This window comes from Scyliorhinus canicula, chromosome 16 (assembly GCF_902713615.1).
Source record: "Scyliorhinus canicula chromosome 16, sScyCan1.1, whole genome shotgun sequence".
In the NCBI taxonomy this organism is placed as follows: domain Eukaryota; kingdom Metazoa; phylum Chordata; class Chondrichthyes; order Carcharhiniformes; family Scyliorhinidae; genus Scyliorhinus; species Scyliorhinus canicula.
In genome coordinates this window covers 106,881,801-106,908,543 of record NC_052161.1, presented here as the reverse complement: position 1 = coordinate 106,908,543, position 26,743 = coordinate 106,881,801, and the positions used below count along the sequence as shown (strand labels likewise).

The 26,743-nt window shown below is 47.2% G+C and overlaps 1 protein-coding gene across 7 annotated transcripts in view; it reads left to right on the top strand.

The window, feature by feature from the left end:
* Positions 1-26,743, top strand: part of disp3 (dispatched RND transporter family member 3) — a 717,999-nt gene that overhangs the window by 634,068 nt on the left and 57,188 nt on the right. For all 7 annotated transcript variants that reach the window (XM_038821800.1, XM_038821802.1, XM_038821804.1 and 4 more), the window contains 4 exons: positions 734-864; positions 13,132-13,313; positions 14,766-14,892; positions 25,909-26,054. In XM_038821800.1, coding sequence (XP_038677728.1) covers positions 734-864; positions 13,132-13,313; positions 14,766-14,892; positions 25,909-26,054 — 586 coding nt within the window. The remainder of the gene's footprint in view (positions 1-733; positions 865-13,131; positions 13,314-14,765; positions 14,893-25,908; positions 26,055-26,743) is intronic.

Sequence of the window (26,743 nt, the reverse complement as noted above, 5' to 3'; positions counted from 1 at the left end):
GCTTTGAACGCAGACTAAGGCAGGCCAGCAGCACGGTTCGATTCCCGTAATAGCCTCCCAAGCGCCGGAATGTGGCGACTAGGGGCTTTTCACAGTAACTTCATTGAAGCCTACTCATGACAATAAGTGATTTTCATTTTCATTTCAAAAAGGAGGAAACCTGCTGGGCAGCTGCCAGGAATTGCTTGGCAGTCCCACCACGCAGTGGAGAGCCACTCCACTGCTGATAAAATTCTAGCAGAAGTGGGAAGAGACCCTTAATTGACCACTCAAGGATATTAATTGGAGTCCAGGCTAGAAAGCCATCTTCCCCTATTCGCAACTGGCAAAATGGCTTCAGGGTAGGCAGGTGTCAGATACGCCAACCAAAACGTTCCCATGCCATTTTGTCAGTCATCCCACCTCTGAGCTTGCCCCAAAGACTGCATAAAATTCTAACCAGTATGTCTGCAATTCAGCTCTAAAAATAGGAGTCACTCTTCATTAACCAAAGCTGATAAGCAATGCTTTCTTCTCAGCTGAAAACGTTTTTAGGAGATACCATTTAAAAAAAACAGAATTGAGCAGGCCTCCTTTATCAGCTGCAGTGTGGAGCGACCACGAGATGGTCTGTTGGTCCCATATTTCACCATAAATTAACATGTGCACAGCACAAAGTATTAATTTCAACTCGAGCTTAAACCTGTGAACAGATTTCAAGTTCATCTCACAGTTTAAATTCCAACTCTTTTAGGAAACTGTACTTTGCTCAACTGCGGAAGGCTCCTTATCACAGTCGGATCTGCATAGCACCACCGGGCTGCATTCTTAGTGCAGGACCCAATGGTCCTAATCAAGGATTTTTCTACGTCCCCAGTGAAAAAGGTAGGTTAACAGCAACAATACTGGTATTTATATAGCACCTGTCATATTAATAAGTTCCAAGACATTTCAGAGGAGTGGTATCAAACAAACCTGGGCACGATGGCACAAAAGGGGAAATGACCAAAAGCTTGGTTGAAGATTAGGTTTTAAGGAGCTTCTTAGCAATATACACAATTTTAGGGAGGGAATGTCCAGAGCTTAGAACCTTGACAGCTGAAGGCATACTAGTCATAGGAGTGATTAAAATCAGGGCGATTACAAAGATAGGGAGCAATGAGGACATGGAGGAATTTGGAAACAAGGATGTAAATCGCAGTATTGTTTAATTGGGAGTCATTGCAGGTCAACAAGTTCAGGGATGATGAACTTGTGAGTTAGGCACAGGCATGAGTGTTTTACCTCACTTTTACGGAGAGTAGAACATGGAGACAGACCAGGAGTATCTTGGAACGGTCAAGTCTAGAAGTAACAAAGGCATGGATGAAGGTTTCAAAAGCAATTGAGCTGAAGCAGAGGCAGTGTCAGGTGATATTGCCAAGGTGGAAATAGACAGTTTCAGTGATGACACGGATATGGGGTTGGAAGCTCATCTTGGGGTCAAATATGACAGTTAGACTGCAAACAGTCTGGCTCCTCCTCATAAATGTCAGGGAGAGAAATGGAATCAGTGGCTAGAAAGGGGTTTGTGACTGGGACCAAAGATAATGACGGGATTTTCACTCCCCACCCCATGGTGTGTTTCACGACAGTGGAGGCAGTCTGCCACTGACCAGTCGCAGCATCAGCCGTCAACGGGGTTTCCCATTCTATGCACACACACACTCGCGCTCGGAAACCCATGGTGGGGTTCGTCGTTAGCGGGACCATAAGATCTCACCGACGAAACCAACCAGAATATTTCAGCCAATAGCTTTGATTTGACAACATTAATAAGTTTTTGCTCACCCAGTACTGAATGGTGCACAATCAACATGGAAATTTAGAAACACTAGCATGGTTGAAAAGGTGCTGGTGAGGTAAAACTGGGTGCATATCATCAGTGCACATATGGAAATGGCTACTCTGCTTTTGGATGATGTCACCAAGAGACATCATGTAGGTGAACAATGGGCGGGTGTCAGGGCAACAATACATTTTGGAGGGCACCAGCGGTGCCCTTGTTCAAAAAAGGTTGTAAGGATAATCTCAGCAATTACAGACCAGTCAGTTTAACTTTTATGGTGGGAAAGCTCCTAGAAGCAATTACTCAGGATAGAATTAGTAGTCACATGGAAAAATGTGGGTTGCTTAGTAAGAACCAGCATGAATTTCTAACACGGTAAGTTTTTAAAAAAATATTTCTTTATTCTCCTCCTTTTTCACATTTTCTCCCGAATTTACACCCACCAACAATAATCAGTAACAAATATGTAAATCCCCATATCAATAACAACAATCCCATCCTCCCACCAAACCCCAAACAGTAACCCACATGTTCACATAAACAGATGACAAAAAGGAATCCGGAATCATCCAAAGTCACCATCCACACACACCGCACCCCTTCCCCCAACCCTCCCACCCATCCCTCCCAACTAATGTTTGATGTTATCCAGTTCTTAAAAGTGCATGATGAATTATGCCCATGAATTATAGAACCCCTCCATCCTTCCCCTCAGTTCAAACTTAACCTTCTCAAGAGTCAAGAATTCCAACAAGACCCCGCCACGCCAGGGCACAGGGTGGAGAGGCTGCACTCCATCCCATCAGGATCCGCCTTTGAGCGATCAACGAGGCGAAGGCTACAACATCTACCTCCGCACCCGTTTCCAACCCTGGCTGGTCCGACACCCCGAATATGGCCTCCCGGGGGCCCGGGTCCAGTTTCACGTGCACTGGGCCAGCATTTCTTCCTATCAAAGTGCATGACCTCACACTTGTCTGCATTGAACTTCACCTGCTACCTATCGGCATATTCCACCGACTTGTATACTGTGTCTGCGTGGGTTTCCTCCGGGTGTTCCAGTTTCCTCCCACATTGCTATTACTCAGCCAATTTTGAAATCACATTGCTATTGTCCCTTTTATTCCATCAGCTATAACTTTTCTCACAAGTGTGTTGTGTTTTTTTTAATTCATCCATGGGATGTGGGCATCGCTGGATGGGCAACAAATGCTGGGCCAGCATTTGTTGCCCATCCAGCGATGCCCACATCCCATGGATGAATTAAAAAAAACACAACACACTTGTGAGAAAAGTTATAGCTGATGGAATAAAAGGGACAATAGCAATGTGATTTCAAAATTGGCTGAGTAATAGAAAACAGAGTAATGGCCAATGGATATTTTTTGGACTGGAGGAAAGTTTGTAGTGGAGTTCCCCATGGATCAGTATTGGGACTCTTGCTTTTCCTGATATATATTAATGATCTAGATCTTGGTGTACAGGGGATAATTTCAAATTTGGGATGATACAATACTAGGAAGTACTGTAAACTGTGAGGAGGACAGTGTAGAACTTAAAAAGGACACATAATAATAGTCTTTATTGTCACAAGTAGGCTTACATTAACACTGCAATGAAGTTACTGTGAAAAGCCCCTAGCCGCCACATTCCGGCGCCTGTTCTGGTACACAGAGGGAGAATTCAGAATATCCAATTCACCTAACAGCACGTCTTTTGGGACTTGTGGGAGGAAACTGGAACACCCGGAGGAAACCCACACAGACACAGTATACAAGTCGGTAGAATATGCCGATAGGTAGCAGGTGAAGTTCAATGCAGACAAGTGTGAGGTCATGCACTTTGATAGGAAGAACATGGACAGCAATATAAAATAAGGGGTATAATTCTGAAATGAGTGCAGGAGCAGAGGGACCTGGGTGCATACGTGCATAGATCATTGAAGGTGGCAGGACAGGTGCAGAGAGCAATCAATAAAGCAAATAGTATCCCGAGCATGATTAATAGGGGCATAGCGTTTAAGAGCAAGGATGTTATGCTGAACTTACACAAGACTCTAGTTAGATCTCAGCGAGAGTATTGTGTACAGTTCTGGGTGCCACACTATAGGAAGGATGTGAACGCATTGGAGAGAATCTAGACAAGGTTTACAAGTATGGTTTTGTGTTATAAAATAAAGATAGCTTAAACAATTTATATTTGTACTGTGCATATTAGGAATATAGTATAAGTTTAAGTTTAATTTGTGTTTCTGTATTTGTGTGCTAAGAAAGGGTTAAAAATTGAGATGAGCTTCATATTAAACAAAGGTGCCTGCATGTCTTGAGGTTTTAGTTTCACTTTAAACTTTGCCTGAATTGTTATTAAGGGTTCACAGAGTAAAAACAATTACAAAGGTAAAAAAAACTAAGCTGTCTTTTAGCAACCAGGGGTCCACGCTAAAAAGTAGAAGCATTTAAGTTCAGTTGGAACCTGGTACCTGAGAAGAAAGCAGCTCTCTCAGAAACTGCAGGTATAGGCAGGACAGTACAGGGATGCATAAAACAAGTCACAGAAGCTAAAGAACAGCCAGGTAATTAAAGGAATAAAGAACAGAAATCTGGAAAAGCGTTCTGTTCAGTGAAGTCAGAAGCAGAGAGAGAGTGTCCCAATTGAAGACAGAGCTGCAAGTTGCAGACCTGGTGAAGTCAGCTTGCGACAGCCAGGCATATGAAGTAATCATAAGTTTGGTGACACCTTAATACAGCCTGAGATGCAGTGGTGTTCGAATGGCATGGCTGGGTTTCTGGGACATTGAATAGAAACTTGAATGCATATAGCAATCCAGGGGAGAGGAATTTGGAGAGGAGAAGTTGAAATGTTTGATGTTGGATCCTTGGTGAAGGCATCTGAGAAAAAACCTTACGTGGGTGAAAATTTCAATTTATGTTCTTCGAGAGTGGCATTTGAAAACTCATGTGGAAGTAAGAGTTCCAGTTTAACCAGTTGGCTCACAATACAAGCATCTGAGGGGATTTGATGAGAAATCACAGAAGTTGCATCTGTTACTTTGTTTCAGACCATATTTCACCATTTGGTTTACATGAACTGTGTAGTTACTGGAACAAAATGTATGTTGTAATTTGTGTTATTCCTACAAATCTATACATGTAAAGGTATACCTGGGGTAAAGGAGTAGTGTATTATAGTTTTTCTTGTTTACGAACAAAAAACAACAGCACAGGAACAGGCCCTCCAAGCCTGTACCGGTCATGATGCCACCCTTGGCCAAAACCCTCAGCACTTCCTCATACCGCATCCCACTATACCCATCCTATCCATGTATTTGTCGAGATGCCTTTTGTACGCCTTAAGAAAGGTTTTATTCGTTTGCTAAAAGTTAATCATCAATTCTGCGACCTCGTTTGTCCATGTCTCTAAACAAAAAATAAAAATTACTATCTATTGAGCCAGGGTTCCAATCTGGGACCTGACTGCCCAATAGTAACATCAACTTGGATTGTAACACTATGGAAGAGAAATGTCAGTTATGAGGATAGATTGAAAACGGTTGGACTGTTCTCCTTCAAGAGAAGAAAGCTAACAGGAAATTTGAAAGAGGTATTCAAAATCATGAGTGGATTGGAGAGAGTAAATTGGGAGAAGCTTTTCCCACTCATAAAAGGATCGGGAATCAGAGGGCACAGATTTAAAGTAACTTGCAAAAGAAGCAAACATGATGTGAGAAAAGCTTTTTCACACAAGTGCTTTGGGTCTGGAATGCACTACCTGGAAGTGTGGTGGAGTGGAAGGTTCAAATGAAGCATTTAAGAGGGCATTAGACAATTATTTGAATAGAATGTGCAAGGGTATGGGGAACAGGCAGGAGAATAGCAGTAACTCAGAATGCTCATCTGGAGATCCAGTGCAGACATGATGAGCTGGATGGCCTCCTCCTGTGGTATAACAATTCTGTGATAATTGAAAACCTTCAATGTCACTCTACTTTATATTTCTTACACCTTCGTAATTTCCCTGCAATTTGATTCTCTTGTGTCTTCCCCACTAGTTGGTGATCTATAGAATGCACCCAGTGCTGTAATGACATCTTATTTTTTAACTTGAACCAAATAGCTTCTATCGTTGAGAAAATACCCTAGCCCGCTTAACCGGCCCATTCAGCCCCCTCACGTTCCAGGTGATCAGCCGGATCAGAGGGCACCCCGCCCCCCCTCCCCCGCCGACTAGCCATAGCTCATCGACTGCTCGCCCCAGGCCAGCACACCCCGTCCGACCCGTTCCCCATGACGATAGCGCCTCTCCCCTACCCCCCCAGCCCACACCAGCTCCTTCCTGGCCAGTCCAGCAGCAACCTGGTATCCACCCCCCCCCCCCCCCCCCCCCCCCCCCCACCCCCCAGGCTAGGACCCCTCCTAGACACGACGCACCCTCCATGGTACTTCCGTGAGTCAGCTGACTTCTGCTGACCCCAGCAACTCCCGCCAAAACCCGGCCCCTCCCGACATGGGGTCATCCCCCCTCCTGCCACTCCTTGGCACCGCTTCAGCCCAGTAGAGACCGCGCCCCCACCGCCAGCTCCACCCCTCCTGCCCCAAAGCGCGGGAAACCAGAGGAAGGCCCACGCTTTCACACTGCCCCACCCCACCTTTCTGACACAGCTCCCAAATTCCAGCTCCACCCCATCCCCCAGCCCCGTACAGAAAAAAAAAACAAACCCCCAACATTCCCCACATAACACAAAACCATACCCAACAGAACCACCCGGAAACAGAGCAAGAACCAGCATAAAAAACGCATATCTAAATTACGAAAACAGCAACTGCAAAAACAGCAACAACCGTAGTATACAAGATCCCGCAGCCCCCAAACCCTAGTTCGAGTCCAGCTTCTCCGCCTGCATAAAGGCCCACGCCTCCTCCGGGGACTCGAAGTAGTAATGCCGGTCCTTATATGTTACCCACGGATGCGCAGGCTGCAGCATTCCAAATTTAACCTGCTTGTTATGCAGCACTGCTTTCGTCCGGTTAAACCCGGCCCGCCGCTTAGCCACCTCCACACTCCAGTCCTGGTAGATTCGCACTACCGAGTTCTCCCACTTGCTGCTCCTCTCCTTCTTGGCCCAGCGCAGCACATACTCCCAGTCACTGAACCGATGGAACTGCACCAGCACCGCCCGCGGGGGTTCATTCGCCTTAGGCCGCCTGGCCAGCACTCTGTGGGCTCCCTCAAGCTCCAGGGGCAGATGGAAGGACCCCGCCCCCATCAACGAATTCAGCATCATGGCCACATAGGATGGAAGATCCGACCCCTCCGCCAGGCCCAGGATCCTCAAATTCTTCCGCCTCGTGCGAAAGTCCAGCTCCTCCAAGCGGTCTTGCCACTTTTTATGAAGTGCCTCGTGCATCTCCATCTTCCCCACGAGGACCACGGCCTCCTCGTCCCGATTAGCGGCAATAAGCGATTATTATTATTATATTATTTTTAATTAATATTGTTACTCTTTGTCTTTTTCCCTTCCTTGGGCCGGTTTCTCCAAGCGGAGACTCAGTCCGCGGCCGCCCTGGTTGGGGCCGGGGATGATCCTTCACGGGGGTGGGGCCTCACAGACGGCCAGGCAAGCTATCGGACGGCACCGATCTACGGGCGCACGCGGTCTCTGGGGGACCTACTTTGTCCATCATGGTCCGCAGTGTGAGCCCGCCATTTCTCACAGGGCGGCCGCCACAGGCCGGCGCCTTGCGGATGCGCGGACTCCTGACTGGAAGTGCAGGGCTCCGTATCCGCAGCCAGAGCTGCGAGAAGCACTCCGGGCCCTGCTAGCCCCTGCAGGTAGGAAAATCACTCTGTACTTCTCTAAAGGAAAGTCCAGAGTGAAATGCCCACGTTTTGACACTGGCATGGTGACGTAGCCCCATTGTGGGAGAATCCCGCCCATATCTTTCCCGACCACTGGTATCCAGGAATATTCAGTACCCTGCTCTGCCTTTTTGAGCAAGGTCTCCATTATCATCAGGATGAATTTGTTGAAGGCAAGTTGTGCTTAGCTAACTTTTTTGAATGTTTTGATGAGGTAACAGACAGGGTTGATGAGGGTAATGCGATTGATATGATGTATGTGGACTTCCAAAAGTATCACATAATAGCCTTGTCAGCAAAGTTGAAGCCCATAGAATAAAAGGGAAAATGGTAGCATGAATATGAAGTTGGCTAAAGGGAAAGTAGAGGTGAACAGTTACTTTTGGACTGGAGGAAAGTGCATAATGCCCAGGACTCAGTACTATTAAAACTGCTTTTCTTGACATTTTTAATGACTTAGATTTGGGAATGTGTACAGGTATAATTTCAAAATTTGAAGTTGAGACAAACTTAGGTATATGGTGAACTGTGAAAAGGATAAGTCTTCAAGAAGACATAGACAGGCTAGTGAAATGGGCAGACATGTGACAGTTGTAATTTAACACAGAGAAGTGCGAAGTGGTATATTTTGGTAGAAAGAATGAGGAGAGGCAAGATAAACTGAAGAGTATAATTCTAAAGATGGTGCAAGAGCAGGAAGACAGGAGAGTGTTTGTGTACAAACTGTTAAAGGTGGCCGGGCAGGTTGAGAAAGTAGTTAAAAAGGCACATGGAATCTTAAGCTTCGTAAATAGAGTTCAGCCTCAAATGAAGCATTGAATCCAATTCTGTCACCACACTTTAGGAAGGATGTGAAGGCTTTGGAAAGGGTGCAGAAAATATTTCTGAGAATAGTTACAGGGATAACGGACTTCAGCCCCATGAATATACAGGAAAAGTTGGAATCGTTCTCTTCAAAGAAGAGGGGATTGTGAGAAGATTTGATAGAGGTGTTTAAAATCATGAGGGTTCTGGATAGAGTAAAGAGGGAGAAACTGTTCACATTACATAAGTGTTGAGAACCAGAGGACACAGAATGGAATTAGAACATAGAACAGTACAGCACAGAACAGGCCCTTCGGCCCTCGATGTTGTGCCGAGCAATGATCACCCTACTTAAACCCACGTAACCCGTATACCCGTAACCCAACAATCCCCCCCATTAACCTTACACTGCGGGCAATTTAGCATGGCCAATCCACCTAACCCGCACATCTTTGGACTGTGGGAGGAAACCGGAGCACCCGGAGGAAGCCCACGCACACACGGGGAGGACGTGCAGACTCCACACAGACAGTGACCCAGCCGGGAATCGAACCTGGGACCCTGGAGCTGTGAAGCATTGATGCTAACCACCATGCTACCGTGAGGCCCCCTCAATTGCAAAATTGATTTGCAAAAAAGCTAAAGGCGACATGAGGGAATGGTGTCTGTGTGGAGTTTGCATATTCTTCACGTGTTTGCGTGGGTTTCCTCTGGGTGCTCCAGTTTCCTCACAAAAGTTCAAAGATGTGCAGGTTAGGTAGATTGGTCATACTAAATTTCCCCTAAATGTCCAAACGTTTGGTGGAGTTACGGGGTTACAGGGATATCGTGGGGTATTGGACCTGGGTAGGGTGCTCTTTTGGAGGGTGGGTGCAGACTCGAAGGGCCGAATGGCCTCCTTCTGCACTGCCTAGATTCTATGATCCAATTTTACATGCAGTGTGTGGTTACCGTCTGGAATGCATTGCCTGGAAGAGGGGTAGAGGTATATTAACTAATAGCTTTCACAAAGGAATTGGCTGAGCATCTATGCACATGCATTCCAAGGTCCCTCTGTTCCTCCACAACTTCTCGGTATCCAACTATTTAACGGCCTTTGCTTTTATTTGCCTTTACCAAATGCATTACTTCATTCTTCTCCAGATTTTCTCCACTATTTTGCCAGTTTACAGTCTACACCTTTCTTCCTATTAATCACATAAGCAATTTTCATATCACAAGAGGCGCAGAACAGTTACAATGCAAAGAAAGGCCATTCAGCCCATCAAGCCTTTGATGGCTTTCTGCAAGAAGCAAGAAGCTTGTCCCACTCCAAGTCCTTCTCCCTGTCGGCTTGCATTTTCTTCACTTTGGGGCAGAACAGAAAGGTAACATGGTTTGGAGGGTTGATACTTACATTTATTAGTCAGTGCATAGGATATAAGAGGATTATGCTGGAACTATTTCAAACACTAGTTATGCCACAACTAGAGTGCTGCTTATAATTCTTGTCACTGTATTACTGGCAGCCTTAATGCCTCGCAAGATCTACCTAGATTTCGCGAGGCGTCGGAATCAGAACCCCGCCCAAAATGGGCGTGGCCAAATGACTTTAGGCCTTAAACTTACTTAGGCGAGTTTACCTAGTATCTACCAGCCTCCTGAGATCTACCGGCCTCTCCAGGGAGGGTGCAGCCGGACGGCGTTCAGTACTGGTCCATACAAATGTGGGGCATAGATTTTAAAGCAGGCAGCACTTCCGTCCACACTTGGAAGGAGTCTTGGAAAATTGCCAGTCAATCAGCTTGGCTGACAGTTCTTCAACTTCACTTGGGATGAAGCGTCAGGAGCCAGTATGAATATAAGTGCAAGGGGTCCCGGGGAGGTGCGCATGGGATGCCCTGGGGTGTCACAAGGGGGGGATTTGGATTATTGGGGATTAGACCACTTCAGGGCCATAAATAGGACCAAGGTGGATTTCCCATACGGAGCACTTCCAACCCCACTCTAAAGTTCCCTCCTGGTTGTGGCGACTGGGATCTCAGAGGGAATCCCGCCCATGCCATTTCACGCTCTCTTCTTTCTCTCTCTCTCTCTCTCTCTCTCTCTCTCTCTCTTTCTCTCTCTCTCTCTCCCTCCCCCCCCCCCCCCCCCCCCTGTGGGAGCATAACATTCAGGTGTATGTTTCTGTGTGAGTTCAGAGCCAAGGACTCAGGAACCCTTTGAAATTAGTTGAACCAGTGTGTTAGAGCAAGGGTGGGAAGCAGTAGAGTAGCTGAATGATGGTCTCAGTCTTAAGTGACAAAGATGTCCATGAACTTCACATACTATTGGAAGTGAGGATGCAGGAGACAAGGAAGAGGACTTTAAGAAGAACAATCAGTTGCATAGTTTCCTTTTAAGTCAAGCAAACAAGCAAAAATTAGAATTAAGGGAAATCCCAGGAGAAAGTCTGTGTTCAAAGTACCGAAGCAAGCCTGTGAAGAAAACTTTTCACAACTTCAAACTGTTTAGGATTTTATCGCTGTTGAATCTGCCATATCAACACGCATGAAGTAGCGGGTAGAGAATGATGAACAAGGTAATTTATAACGCAGTCACACTCTTCGCTCCCCGAAGGGTCTCTCTCTTTCTGACCCACACCCAGGTCAAGGTTTTTATACTAGTGAGTGCTCCACTTCTTAAGGGGATGCCCCACCCCCGTTGCCAGTGAAGTTCATATTCTGAGGAAGTCACGGGGAATGGGATTGTCCTTATTGCCTGACCTCCATGGGGTTATAGCTCCTCTCCCTCCAACACGTCCAGGGTCACGTTCATGCCAGTTTTCTGACACCAACAGCTTCTTAGCCTGGGTATGGCTTTTGGGAATCATCTGCGTGGCCTCTGGAGGCTTATACCTGACCGGGGAGCTGCACTTACACAAGGAACCGCGTGGACAGTGCAGACGGGGCCAACTTGGCCGTAGATCCTGGCACGACGGGCTCTGCCGGGATAAAATATCCATGCCCGATTCCAAATCAGAGCTGGGTGGAACTTCGTCCAGCATCTCGGGGTATTTGGCCTCTGTGTTTTGACTCTTGATGGCTGGCACCACTCTGGGCAGCGGAGGGAGCGGACGCAGTGGCGGCAACAAAGGCAGGAGAGGGTTTCGTATCGGGGTCTCTGGATCTGGGTCTGGCACGTCGGCAATACGGCCACGTTGATGGGTTCACATACCAATTGGATTCAGTGGCCGTACCCTATATGAAACCGGCCCAGTCTGTGCCAACACGACGCCCGGGATCCATGCAGCCCTTTCACAGAAATTCTGGACATGCACAAGATCTCCGTGGGGTGAAAGTGTGCAACAGGCACGCCAGACTGCGTCCGCCTCGGTTTTGTCTTGTCCATGCAGACTTTCCCACAATGTCTGGGATGACCAAACTCAGACAGGTGCAGAGACAGTGACCCATCAACAGCTCGGTCAGTGCGACTCCCGTCGTGGTATTTGGTGTCATGCAACTCTAGAAGCGTGCCAGTCGACACTCCCATGAACCCGGGATCTGCTTCTTTTTATCCCTAGTTTAAATATTTGAATCACCCGCTCCGCTAGTTCATTTGATGCCAGGTGATACGGGACCGTCTGTACATGACAGATACCGTTCATGGACATAAACGACCCAAATTCCGTACTTGCGAATGCTGTCCTGTTGTCGGAAACGAGCACCTCAGGTATTCTGTGTGTGCTGAACGTTTGATGCAACCTTTCAATAGTGGCCCGAGCAGGCGTCGACTGCTTCCTATGGACCTCCATCCACTTTGAGTGTGCATCGATGATGATCAAGAATATTGCCCTCTAGAAAGGTCCCACAAAGTCAAAATGGAGGCGAGGCCATGGTCGCACTGGCCATTCCCATAGTTCAAGTAGCATCGCCTTTTCTATGTCTGCATCAACACCTGGCCACCGCACATAACTGCCGGCCAGCATCTTCATCTTTGACACCCCAGGGTGTTCATTGTGGAGGTCCTGCATGAGCAAATTTCATCCTTCCTCCGGAACCATGATGTATGTTCCCCATAAGATGATGCCATCCTCGATACTCAATTCCTGTATCTTGGAAGTGTACGTCTTCAAATCCCCTGGCAGGGCAAGGGTGTTGAGTTCCATACAGTATGATGTGTTTGATGCAGGACAACTGCAGGTCTGTCTGGGTCCAGCCTCGGATGTGAGACACTGTGAATGGCAGGGAGTCCATAAAATGGAGGGCTGCTGATGACCTCATCAACGGAGGAGGCATCAAATAAAAGCCAGGCATTTCCTAAAATGTGTGCAACACAATTGGATATGTTCCTGCTACCCAACCCTCCTCGACTACATCTTTCATAAGGAGCATCTTGAAGAGTGTTACAAGTAGCAGAAGTGAATAATGAGTAACAGATGGAGGAGTAAAGAGTGAGAAACGAAAGACACAGTCAAAGAAGCAGGTTTTTAAATACACTTGAAACAAGGAATCTGACAAAGTGAAGCAGAGTGAAAAAGTGATGAAGTACAGGGACATGGTAATTGAAAATGTTACTTCCAGTACTGAGAAGGGGATGGATAGAAGGTGCAGATGAAAGAATATCACCTTAAAGTATTTTGCTATGGCTGGTTTTAGATTGCCATTGTTGATAATGTCCATGTTTAATGTTGTTCTTTTATTCAGTTTTCTCAGTCTCGAATGTTGAGGAGACTCCAACCTCTGACTTCAATCCCTGCATGAATGATGGCTGTGGGAAGCCAGCAGTGCGTCCTCTGGTGGATACAGGTGCCATGGTCTTCGTTGTGTTTGGGATTCTGGGAGTGAATCGTACAAGAAAGCAAGATAATCATGTGATAGGAGATATGGTATATAACTGATTTGTGTCACCTTTTTACATCTATTGATTGTAGCTTTCCTTATCCAGTGACCTGTTACAAAGTTGTCTTGCCAAAGTATCACAAAAGCTACAATGCTTTGCAGGGTGATTTTTTTTTTTGTGTCACCTTTTTACAACTATTAATTGTAGCTTTCCTTATCCAGTGACCTGTTGCAAAGTTGTCTTGCCTAAGTATCACAAAAGCTGCAATGATTTGCAGTGATTTTTTTTTAAGGATAAGACTTCTTTTCTGTGGGAGATTTTTCCCCACAGTAGCTCTCAATTTATTTTTCTGTCTCCATTGCAGGAAGATGGGAATTATATATGAGAAAGGAATGGGGGTATTTGTATTCCATGATATTTTCCAATTCCTAACAATCTCTACACTTCTGTAGAAAGCCTCCAACAGTGACCTGTCTGAGATTGGGCACTGATTGTGCAAAGAAATAGTACCAAGTCCAAAATCTCTGCTGCTTGGAAGGACAAGGGCATCAGTGCACAGGAATACCATCACTGCCAGGCTTCCAAGTTAAGCATAATTTTGTCTTGGTTAAACATTGCTGTTTCTTCATCCTCACTCGGTAAAAATCCTGAAACTCGCAGTGAAAATCAAAATCCTGATAGCAGTGCAGAGAGGCACATTCGCCACAGTGCAGTGGTTCATGAAGGAGGTTCATCACCACCTTCTCCAGGGCAAGTAATAAATACTGGCCTAAATAACAATGCCCCTAAATAACAATGCCCACATCCCCAAAGTGATTTATTTTTATTGTAGCAATGTACTGCAAATGTGAGTTCTTAAAAAATGGCTGAAAAACATTGGGAATGGAATCAACTATATCCCTGATTAATTATAGTGAAATTAGTTGGTCATTAAAAAGCTTTCATTCCTTTGGTAGATTTTGTTTATTCTAGGCGTCACTGATGAGGCCAGCATTTGCAGCTCACCCAAATGTCCTTGAGAAGCTGGTGGGTGGTGAGCTACCTTCATGAACCTCTGAGCCCTCTGTGGTGTAGGTACATCTACAGTGCTGTTAGGAAGGGAGTTCCAGGTTTTTCACCCAGTTACAGTGAAGAAATGGTGAAATTATTCCAAGTCAGGATGGTGCATGGCTTGGAGAGGAAGTTGCAGGTGGTGGTGTTCTCGTGCATCTGTTGCCCATTACATAGTAGTGGAAGTCACACATTTGGAAGGTACTGTTGCTGAATTGCATTTTGTAAATGGTACGCACTGTAGCCATTATGCACCAGTTGTGGAGAGAGAGAATAGTGCTGGATGGGATGCCAATCAAATGGGCTACTTTGTCCTGGATGATGTTATCCTGTGTTCACAGAATATATGAAGTAGCTTTCATAGGTGATGTAAGAAAATGTTTGATGTTAAATGTGACATATTCTTTTTCACCCGTTTTTCTCTCCCTCTCTATTTCTCTCCTGAAAGGGCAGTGTCATCTATGATGAGAGTTTTGACTTATTCCAAGAAATTGGAAATCTGTGTAAGATTTGCAAAGCCATCAGCAGAAACTCTGAGCTGGTGAAGCCAGGAGGTGCTCAGTGCTTACCTTCAGGTAAGACAAGAACACAGTCATAGCCAAACCCAACCCCAATGGCTCAGTTCCACAATGGCAAAGCACTAACCTAATATTTCATATGATGAATACAAAATTAGTCTCTAAAATATATGTCTGTGGGGTGTTTGGACAAGGCCAACGAGGGATGGGTTTTGGGCAAGGAGTTAAAAAGCTTCTCACCTTGATGCCTCAAACATGATAATTATGGGGCAGGCTTAATGGATCAGATGGCCTTTTTCTGTGTTATGATTGAATATGTTTGTAACTTTTTTCTATGCTATCTGCTTCCACCTTGCTGCCTCCTTTTTTTTTCTGCTCTCTGTAAAACCCCAAAACTTAAAAGTGGGAGAGAAAACCTGTGACCAAGTTATTTTTAACAATGCTTTGCAAACACATTTGCTGCCATAGAATCAGAATTCCACAGAAATAAACTATTTGGCCTACCATGTCTTTTCCAGTCAAAAAATATCTATTCAGCCCAGTCCAACTTTCCTGTCAGCTTTGTAGGTTACAGACTTCAATCTTATGGGGTTTCCTGCCTTTCAGGCAGCAAGTTCCAGATCCCTACCACCCTAAAGATGAAAACAATTCTTATCTCCTCTCTGATCCATCTAACAATTACTTTAGCCCTATCCCATGGTTATTGACTTCCTGCTATCCACTCGTAATTTTATACGCCTCAATTATATCTCTCCTGAGCCAAAGTACAAAGAAAACAACCCTGGCCTATCCAATCATTCTTCAGAGTTTAAATCCTCCAGTCCTGGGAACATCCTCATAAATCTTCCTTGTGTCCTCCCTACTGTAATCACAGCCTTTCTGTAACACGGTGAGCAGAATTATATGCAGCACTCTGATTTCCTAAAATCCTTTTGAACCTGTCCTGCTATCTTCAGAGTTCAGTGGACCTGCATTCCAGGTCCCTCTGTTCCTCGACACTTTGCAGTATCCTGCCATATATTGTATGTTCTCTTACCTTATTTGCCCTCCCTTACCAGATGCACTATCTCGCACTTTGGAGTGAATTTGATTTTTCACTTTTTTGCCCAGTTGACAAGCCCCATCAAACTCTTCCTTAAGTTTACGACTTCCTTCCTCACTATCACCAACATTCAGGTTTTGGATGGTAACTGACCAGAGCAGTTGCTGAGATCCCCTACTAGCTAAGTCCTGGGTATTACCATTGTCCGGAAGCCACATGATGGCTGAGCCACATAAATACTGTGGTCACAAAAGCAGCTCAGATGCTGGGAATTCTTTAGCAAATAACTCCCCAAAGCCTGCCCACCATCTACAAGGCACAAGTCAGGAGAGTGATAGGATGCAGTACACTTGTGTGCTTGCAGTTCCAGTAACATTCAGGGAGCTCAATTCCATCTAGGACAAAGCACGCCACTAGCTTAATACTCCATCCACCAGTTTAAACATACACTCCATCCACCACCAACACTTAGTGGCAGCAGTAAATGCCATTTGCAAGATGCAGTGCAACAACTTGCTCAGGCTCCTTTAACAGTGCCATCAAAATTTGCAAGCTCTTATCGAGAAGGACGAGCAGCAGACACACAGAACACCACCACCTGCAAGTTCTCCTCCAAGTCACACAAAATCCTCACTTGCTGTTCTTTCACCATTGCTGGGTTAAAATCTTGGAACACCCTCTCTGCATCACTGGGTGTATAAACCTCAAAAATTGCAGCAGTTCTATAAGGTGGCTCGTCCACCATAGTATGTGCATGGCTCCATAGCACAGAATTGACCCTAACTTCACATTTAACGGATGCAGGAAAATTAGTGCAAAGAAATAGAATTACACTCATGCTTTGAGCCCACTGTTCTGGTGTTGGTGCTGAAATGCATATATTTGTACAGAATGAGCTGAGTTTGGCCCGGGATCTAATTTCTCTACTTTACCTGAGACTGCATGATGTTGACACGAAGTTTCTAAAGAAGATTCCTTTTATGCCCCAGCTAATAGAATCTTTCAGTCAGCAGCAAAGTCCACTTGGTAGGAACGTAAAATACTGGAAGTGATACCGAATGAGTGTTTGGGATTAGTCACCCATGTTTTCAAAGTTTACAGTAATTCAAGTGGCGATTGAGCTCCAAGCTCACTCTTCTGCCATATTCATGGTCAAATAAGGTCCCATTTGTAAATTTCAGTCTGTAAACTAGGCAGACCACATCCCCTTCGCTCTCCGACTCCACATCACCTTCGCTCTCTGACTTCACATCCCCATCACTCTCCGGCTCCACAGCCCATCACTCTTCTGCCCCGCATCTCCTTCGCTCACTCACTCTGCATCCCCTTCACTCATCGACTCTGCAGACCTTTATATCATCATTCACCCCACATCATCGTCACACTCAAACTCCACACCCCCTTTCCTCGTTTCCTGTGCATGAATTTCTATCTATTTATCTACCCATTTTTCTTTATTCTCCTTGATGTGTTTCCCTCTAGTTTAAGCCAATGCTTTCTCGGTCTGAAAATGAAAAAAAAATGAAAATCGCTTATTGTCACGAGTAGGCTTCAATGAAGTTACTGTGGAAAGCCCCTAGTCGCCACATTCCGGCGCCTGTCCGGGGAGGCTGGTACGGGAATCGAACCGTGCTGCTGGCCTGCTTGGTCTGCTTTAAAAGCCAGCGATTTAGCCTGGTGAGCTAAAAAAAGCCCCTGGTTTAGCCGGGGCCCGGTCTAGCTGGATTTTTGCGGAAATGCACAGTGGGAATGAATGCCTATCTTTTTTTCAAGTTGAAAAACAGCAATTTGAAAAATTGGTGGCTAGCTATTTGCTTTTCAATTCAATAAAAGACTGAAAAAATGAAGCTGCATCTATATTTCAAGGAAAACAAGCTTGTCCTGCCCTTTACTACTGGAATAAAATGCTCAAAGTCCAGGTTGTTGTTTGACACGTTCCTGTAGTGATCGAAGGTGAGTAAGTTCACAGTCCTTTCAGCACTAAAGCTGATATATCCCTAGTTGCTTTAGCAATTTCAGTGAGACTATTCTCTGTACCTACTTCAGTTACAACAGGAACTGATGTAGAAACATTTCGGTGCAAGGTGGGGAATGGGCTTTCTTTAAAAGAACAGGGAAATCTTTAAACTTGCTGACTACAGAAAACCTTTAAACATAAAAAGATCCAAAGTGGCTTGTCAAAACATTGGACAGATGCTTTGAATTAATGTCTCAGGTTTAAGCTGCAGTTTCAGGAAATATTTGCAGTGGTATGGAGTTGAAGGTGCCCTGAACATAGGTCACATATTCACTAATCAATGTTTCATACATGATGCTTCACCAGCAGCGATTTATTAATTTTAATTGCTCACATTCAATCACAATAAATCTTTGATTATAATAACACTCTGTTTTGCATCATCACTTTTAGAAAGAAAGTAATTTCTATGCATTGTTATTATGTCTGTATGCATCTATATATGTAAGTATAAGATTTAAATTTATATACTCAGGTAAAAGTCGATCATGTTGTAAAACCCGACCCCATGACTTTTGCCTTAAAATGTATTTTAAATACACTTTGTGTAAAAGCCAACCCTAGATTTTATAGGGATCAAACTGCTTTATGATTATTAACTGCTTACCAGTAATTACTACAGTTCATTAATTTAAGGCATACGCGATGACCATTCCATTTTCCCTCTGCCAATTTTATTGGCAATCATCCAACCAATTGCCAAGGCTAATGATCTACCACAATGACTCCGAGAAGGAATAACAATTACGCAGTTCATTTTAAACTGAAGAACAAAGAGCCTTCCCACTCTGCACCCTCAGAGAATAATAGAAAGATGGTATTCCAAGGCCATTGAAAGGACAAGATTCATGAGAAGGCACAATTTATTACGCCATCAAAAACAACAGAGTGAGATTCTCCGTTTGTGAGACTAAGGGTGCGCGATCCTCCGGCCACGCTGCGCCGGAAAAGCAGCTCACAACGGTGCAGCGTTGATAGCCGGGAGACCCTGCTCCCGGGATTTACCCGGCTCGCAACGCCTTGCATGATTTAACGGAGATTCACCGTGGGCAGGATCACTTTATAGCAAATCTGCATATTCGAGCGAGGCAGTCAGCCTCACTCTAATGTGCAGATTCCCGAGGTACCTGAGGCTTTGGGATTCAATCCCTTCGCCTCAGGCGAGCGCCGTTTGGTATTGGTCCCCACAAATTGGGACCAGATGGAATAGCACTCATGGGGGTCTCCAAGGGGATTAGAATCCCACAGCTGCATGCCCTTTGGTCAGGGTGGTGCCCTTGGACTGCTGAATGCCAGCTGGGTGCCAGCCTGGAACTGCCAGCTGGTGGGGACACTGCCAAAATACCAGGTTGGCACTGCCAAGGTGCCAAGTTGACATTTCGTGCGCGCTATAGGAGGGTTCCCCCTGGCACCCCAAAGCCATGGGCGTTGGGGGACTGGGGTTCCCTCCTGTATTGTGTTTGGGGGGGGGGGGGGGGGGGGGGTGTTGGGGACCTTTTTTGGAGGCCTTGGAGATCAGGTCGTCATTTAAAAATGGCGCCTTGATCTCTCAGTACAATGGGGAGTTCCGGCAAGCAGAGCTCCCCATTGTAAAAAACGGAGCTTGCCCGGCGTGAGTGTTGGAAGGATGCAGGGGGGACCCTTCTAGACTGCGTTCAGGCTGGAGGAGTCAGGGATTTTTGGCGGGGACCTCAGAGATCAGGTCGTCATTTTAAAATTGTTTCCTGATCTCTCATTGCAACGGGAGTTCCGGTGAGCGGAGCTTCCCATTGTAAAAAACAGGTTTATGTGCAGCCTCGGCTGCATATTCCTTGTTCAGGCCCCTTATTCAAAGCGAGTCACGTTGAATAGCCATGTGTTCCTCGGCACTGCATGTGCCAAGATACACGCATCTAAATGCACTCGCTTGGGACTTTGTTCCCTTTTGCTGGGAACGTAGGTGGGCTTTGCATGGTCTTTCTGGGAGTGAGGGTATGTTGTGAGGAGTGAGGGACAGGAATTATGCCAGGGGATTAGAGGGAATGACTCACCGTAGCTGCCCTAAGGAAGTCATTCAACTTTTTTCTGCACTATTTGCCGGTCCGCCTGGTGAGGCTGACAGCACTGACCACCTCGGCCGACTCCGCCAAGGCCCTAAGCGTTGACGCGGGGATTGAATTGCACGTGGTTCGTGTTCCCGTTGGAGGCGCTATTTGTGAAGCAATTCAGGGCATGCTAATGAGCCAGCACTCTGCCCACGTGAATCTAGAGCAATTCTCATTCCCTGCGCTGTCGAATTTGCTGGGGACGGAATTGGTGCTGGAGAGCTTGACAAACTGGAACAACTTATAAGCACTCCACTCCCCACACTCATTCCAGTCAAAAAGATGGCACAAAGGAGAGCCAGGCCAAGATTAACTGAGACTGAGCATGATGGAATGTTGGATGCGGTGAAGGAGAGGCGGGACACCCTCTTCCCCAGGGTAGGCAGGAGGCTGCAGCTCTCTTCTGTCTACCGGGCCTGGGCGGAGGTGGCGGAGGTGGTCAGTGCAGTCAGCCTTACCAGGCGGACCAGCAAAAAGTGCAGAAAAAAGTTGAATGACCTATTTACGGCAGCTATGGTGAGTCACTCCCTCTATTCCCTTGGCATCATTCCTGTCCTTCACTCCTCACATCATATCCCCACTCCCATAGAGGGAAATCAAAACCCACCTGCTTGCATCTCCCTCACATCCCGCCCTGCACCAAACCCCAACACCTATATTGTCCTCTTTGGCCAGTTGCCTTGCACTCATATGCCACTAGCAACAGATCACCTGTGTAACTTGCCTCCATGCATCTCACCATGACGAGATGCAACCCCTAGGAAGAAACAGCCCATAACAGAAGAGAGTGGGAGAAGACCGGAAAGGAACACATGGACCTCAGCGCTCTAACTGCCGTGGAGTAGAGGACGATGTGGGTAGCATTCGGCAATCGACCGGAGAATCCCCGTTGGTGCTGAAATCGGGGGTAGCGCGCTTTTGCAATACTCCACCCCCTCCACTCAGGACATCACCTGAGGCCCTCCCCCGATGGACCGAGTTCCCGAAAGCGTGGAACACATCCTTTTTTTTTCGGGAACCCGTGTGGCGGCTGGGGACTGAGTCCAGCACCGCCACAGTCGGGTGGGAGTCGTTCCGCAGGCAGCAGGGGCTTTGCTGGGGGCAGTGGTGGGGGGTAGTCTGGGTGTGGCAAACCTGGTCAAAGGGGGCAGTTTTTGGCAGGCTGGGTCCGCACGCAGTTGGCGCCATGTTGCACAGCACGGCAGCTGCTGGCCGCCGCCATGCACGGCCACGGATCCGGCAATTCTTCGGCTGTATCCGCAGCTAAAGCCGAGTGCTTTACACTGTGTGCCTGCTAGCCCCCCACCAAACGGAGGATCGGTGAAGCTGTTGCACTGTTTTTTCAGCATAAAACGCCACTATTCCCTCACCGGCGCCGGACTTAGTCTTCAAATCGGAGACTCCAGCCCATAGGCTCCCAAGCGGAGAATGTTGCCTCTAAATAAACTTTCGCAATTTTGTGACTTGGTCAAGAATTCTTCAGTGTTTCTCTAATTCTTTTTTAGAGATCAAATTAAGCACACATGTCAAACCCGCAGAACCATTACCTATATAAAAGTCAACCCAGTGACCTTTGGTCTAAAAGATTAGTCTAAAAAATTTGACTCTTACACCAATATACAGTAGCACCTTTCACAACCTTGGGACATCCAAAAGCTCTTTACAGACAAATAATTACTTTTAAATTGTTCGATCTAGGAAGCAAAGCAGCCAATTTGTACCAAGCAAAGCCCCATCAACAATAATATGACGATTAAATAAGCTGTTTTTAGTTGTGTAGGTTAAAGGATTAATATTGGTCAGGATAGAATACATGAAGATCATCCTTTCTTTTCTTTGAGATCATTTTTATATAAGATGATACAGATTTATGAATGCCCTTTTCGGTCTGTGCACCTAGGGTAAATTATTCAGCCACATGCAAGACTCTTACAAGAGCTACAGTGTGACAAAACTGTAGATATTGTACTTTACCAAAGGTTGGCATCTCAATTTCTGGGACTGTTATAAATAGTTTACTATTCAGTATCAAATTATAATGAGCCCTTTAACGCCTTAGTTAATTTTTGGTGTGGGGTTATGTGGTAAACCACGGTATTGCATTGTGTTGTATTGTACATGCCTGGGCTTGTCCAGGCTGGCTCCGCCTGTGGTTCCTCCCCTCGGGCTCATGTATAAAGGTGGTGTGGTAGTCACCACTGTTGATGTATCACAAACATGAGGTGTAATACGGTAAGGCTCCTGTACTACAGGTACGGGGGTAGATCCCTGCCTGCTGGCTCCGCCCAGTAGGCGGAGTATAAATGTGTGTGCTCACTGAGATGCAGCCATTTCGGCAGCAGCTGCATGAGGCTACACATCTCTGCTTAATAAAGCCTCGATTACTCTCTGCTCTTGTCTCGTCGTAATTGATAGTGCATCAATTTATTAAGCAGAGATTTTACAACAATGGACTTCCGCATCAAGCCAGATCACCTGCAGCTGCACCCTCAAGCAGACAACGTCAGGTCGGCCTTCGCCCACTGGCTAGCTTGCTTTGAAGCCTACATCGGATCTGTGACAGAACAACCCACAGAAGCACAGAAACTCCAGATCTTGTATATACGGCAGAGCTCCAATATCTTTCCCCTCATCCGGGATGCACCCACCTATGCTGAGACCATGGCGCTTCTGAAAGAGAACAACACCCAGCAGACCAACAAACTCTAGGCCTGGCACCTCCTGTCCACGCGACATCAACTCCCCGGTGAGGGACTGCGATTGCCAGGGCGTTTCGGCAGTTGAACATTCCGAACTTCTAATCAGGGACGCTTTCATTACGGGCACAGGGTCGGCGTAAATCCGCCAGCGCCTCTTAGAAGGGGCTACCCTCGACCTCGGGGCGAAAAAGAAACTCACGACCTAACTAACGGTCGCCTCCTGTAATGTACAAGCGTACTCTCCCGACCGCATGGCACCCCCCTCCTGGAAATTGTGGACCCCAACAGCGAACACCCCATCATGGACCCCACCAGTGACTGCCCCAAGCCTGCGCCGCGGGGCAGCCAGCCAACCCCGAGGGACCCAAGTGCTACTTCTGCGGACAGAAAAAGCACCCCCGGCAGCGCTGCCCAGTGCGGAGCGCACTCTGCAAGGCCAGTGGGAAGAAATGACATTACGCTGTGGTGTGCCACGCCCGCCCGATCGCCGCTGTAACCTGGCCCATTCTTCCTGCACCCCCCACGTGCGACCCGTGGGCTCCGCCATTTTCACCCCCGCAACCCAGGTGCGGCCTGTGGGCGCCGCCATCTTCAACCCCCATCAGACCTCGTGCGGCCCATGGGCGCCGCCATTTTTAACACCGCCCGCCAAGTGCGTGGGCGCCGCCAACTTCCCTGCCGCAGGACCCCTGCTCGCGGGCACCTCATCGGGCTGCTCATCGCCCGTAACCACCGCTGACCGGCCAGGGGCCTTCCAACGCCAGCTACAGCTTGCCTCCATCACGATCGACCAGTCCCGGCCGCACAACCTCCCAACACGTCAACAACGGTAAAGGTCGATGGATACAAGACATCCTGCCTTCTTGACTCCGGGAGCACAGAGAACTTCATCCACCCCGATACAGTAAGGCGCTGTTCCCTTGCGGTACATCCCATCACACAACGAATCTCCCTGGTCTCTGGGTCCCACTCAGTGGAGATCCGGGGGTACTGCACCGCCACCCTCACCATCCAGGGCATCCTCCCCAACCTATGCTGCCTTGCTACTCAGCCTGGACTTCCATTGCAACCTCCAAAGTCTAACCCTGAAATTCGGTGGGCCCCTACCACCCCTTACTGTATGCAGTCTCACGACCCTTAATGTTGACCCGCCTTCTCTGTTTGCAAACCTCACCCCGGATTGCAAACCCATTGCCACCAGGAGCAGACATTACAGTGCCCAGGACAGGACCTTCATCAGGTCTGAGGTCCAGCGGCTACTGCGGGAAGGCATCATCGAGGCCAGCACAGACCCTGGAGAGCCCAAGTGGTAGTTGTGAAAACTAGGGAGAAACACAGGATGGTCATTGACTACAGTCAGACCATCAATCGGTACACGCAGCTCGAGGCGTATCTCCTCCCACGCATATCGGATATGGTCAATCAGATGGCACAGTACTCTCCTACCCGGCGGGCGGGGGGTCCTGGCGTAGCGGAGTGGTGCCAAACACTCCGGTGTCGGGCCTCCCCAAAGGTGCGGAATTCTCCGCAGCTTTAGAGGCTAGGCCCACGCCGGAGTGGCTCCCGCTCCACCGACTGGCGCCAATGGCCTTTGGCGCCACGGCGCCCGGCGTCGGGGCTGGCCGAAAGACCTTCGCCGGTCGGCGTGAGTCCGCACATGCGCCAGAGCATCAGCAGCCACTGACGTCACCACCGGTGCATGCGCGGTGGAGGGGTCTCCTCCGCCTCCGCCATGGTGGAGGCCGTGACGGTGGCGGAAGAAAAAGAGTGCCCCCACGGCACAGGCACGCCCGCCAATCGGTGGGCCCTGATCACGGGCCAGGCCCGGGCAACCCCCGGGGTCCGATCGCCCCGCGCCCCTACCAGGAACCCGGGGCCCGCTCGGGCCACCTGTTCCCGCCGGCACAGAGATAGTTTAAACCAAGTCGGCGGGAGAGGCCTGACAGTGGCGGGACTTCGGCCCATCACGGGCCGGGGAATCGACCGGCGGGGCGCGATTCCCGCACCTGCCAATACCCGGGTGGCGGAGAATTCGGGCCACGGCGGGGGCGGGATTTACGCCGGCCCCGGGCGATTCCCCGACCCTGCGGTGGGTCGGAAAATTCCGCCCCAGGTTAGTGATGGTGGATGTGTGTACCATAGTCATAGATTGGCGGTATATTGGCAATAACCACCAAGCAGGATTAGAAGAGTTGACTTAGTAATTTCTGACAACAAAATTGATCATTGTCAATTATTTTCTTTCCCTAAGTCCTCTCCTGAAGGCTCAAAATCACCTTGGAATAGCTGTTTAACAGGTTCTTGTTGCCGTTTAGTATCCCACCCAAGTAGGGTTGCCAACTTCCTCAGATTGTCCTGGAGTCTGGGAATTAAAAAATTTAATTCCAGGACACTGCTGCAAACAATTTAGGAAAAATATGTTTTAATTTCTTTTTATTTTCTAGGAAAACTTAAGTTTGTTGGTTACAGGGGATAGAAAAAGGCTGTTTGACCAACTGTCAAGATTCATCCAATTGGGCAGCAAGGAATCGGTTAATTTGAGTCATGACTGCATTTACTCACTCTTTGTACAGGAATTAGGTACTGCATATGAACTAATTCCAGTCACCTGGCTGGAGGGAGTAGGGTGGGGAGGTAGGGGTCAGACTGTAATTTCCCAGATTGTCCACAAATTAGACTGGGTTTTTATTTATTTCCTTGCTTTTCTCAGGAGATCACATGGTTTAAGATGAGCTGGAGGCTGGCTATCTTGTGATACATAAAGTAGTACAATTACTAGAGAGTAATTTCCTGTCCATTTTTGTTCATATGTTCATACTCTAGGAGTCCCTGAGGCCAACTGCAGCTGCCACCACACCCCATTACCTCCCCACAACCCCAGACATGTGGCTCCCAGGTTCAGTTCAGTAAACTCTTCTCAGACTTGGAGTTAAAGCTGGAACAGTCGAGATGATAATGGTTCATTTACAGTGCATTTAGCAACTAAAGCACTGATATAACCAGCTTCCATTTTGATTAATGGAAAGCGAATGACTAGTTAAGCAAAACATCTGATTGCTGCAATTTCCTTCTGTGAGCGGAAATTTCCGGTCCTGCTGAAGTCGATGGACTTTTTACTGGCTTGCCGCATCCACCATGGCTAGACCTGCCACACTGGGGCCAGAAGATCCTGGCCATTGCTGTCAACTTGTGAAGGCTTGTAAGTGATATTGAATTTTTCTTGTCTCCTAGGGTACAGCGTTTCAACCTTCCTGCAATTGTTACATCCAGAGTGCAAGAGCATTCCGGAGCCCAACTTGCTTCCTGGACAACTCTCCCACGGTGCTGTTGGAGTGAAAGATGGGAAAGTCCAGTGGATCTCGATGGCCTTTGAATCTGTAAGCATTGAGAGAAAGAATATGAAGAAATTTATGAGCACCATGGTCACATTCATGAAATGTCACAGAATGTAAAACAAGTTGCCCTTGAGGTGAATATTTTGCAATGGCTGCTTTTACAGGTGAACACACTGCTGTCTTCCACCAATTGTTATTGCCAATACTGCACAAACAAGGAATGATAGTTGCCGTGTTTTTAGAGGCCATAGGATCATAGGCCCTAAAATTCCTGGGTGGGCATTTCTGCTAGCGCAGTTGAGCAGTGTAGGACTGGGCCGGACCCTAATTACAAATCCCAGGAGTAGGGTCATCTATGTGGCTGGAACACGCTGCCCAATACCTGCAATAGAACATCAACAGCACATGTAGCCTAAAGCAGCGATGGAATATCAGGGCAGTATCACGCTACTCTAACTGTGGAGACGAGGGCCAGTGAGACTCCAAAGTAAGGTGCTTTTTCTGATTCCTCTGCTCGTAATGAACTAAAAGGATGCAATGTAGTGATTGTCTTTCCATTGTAAAGATCTGCCTGGTTCTTTACAGGGATCATTAGGTTTCAAGCCAATCTCTTACATGTCCTCAAGGACCATCTAACTCTATGTTCCCTTTTGTCTTAATAAACCTTTGCCAGATTTACTTTTTTTGTTAAAGTTTTTCTTCTCCTGTTCCCAAAATTTCAGTCACCCTAC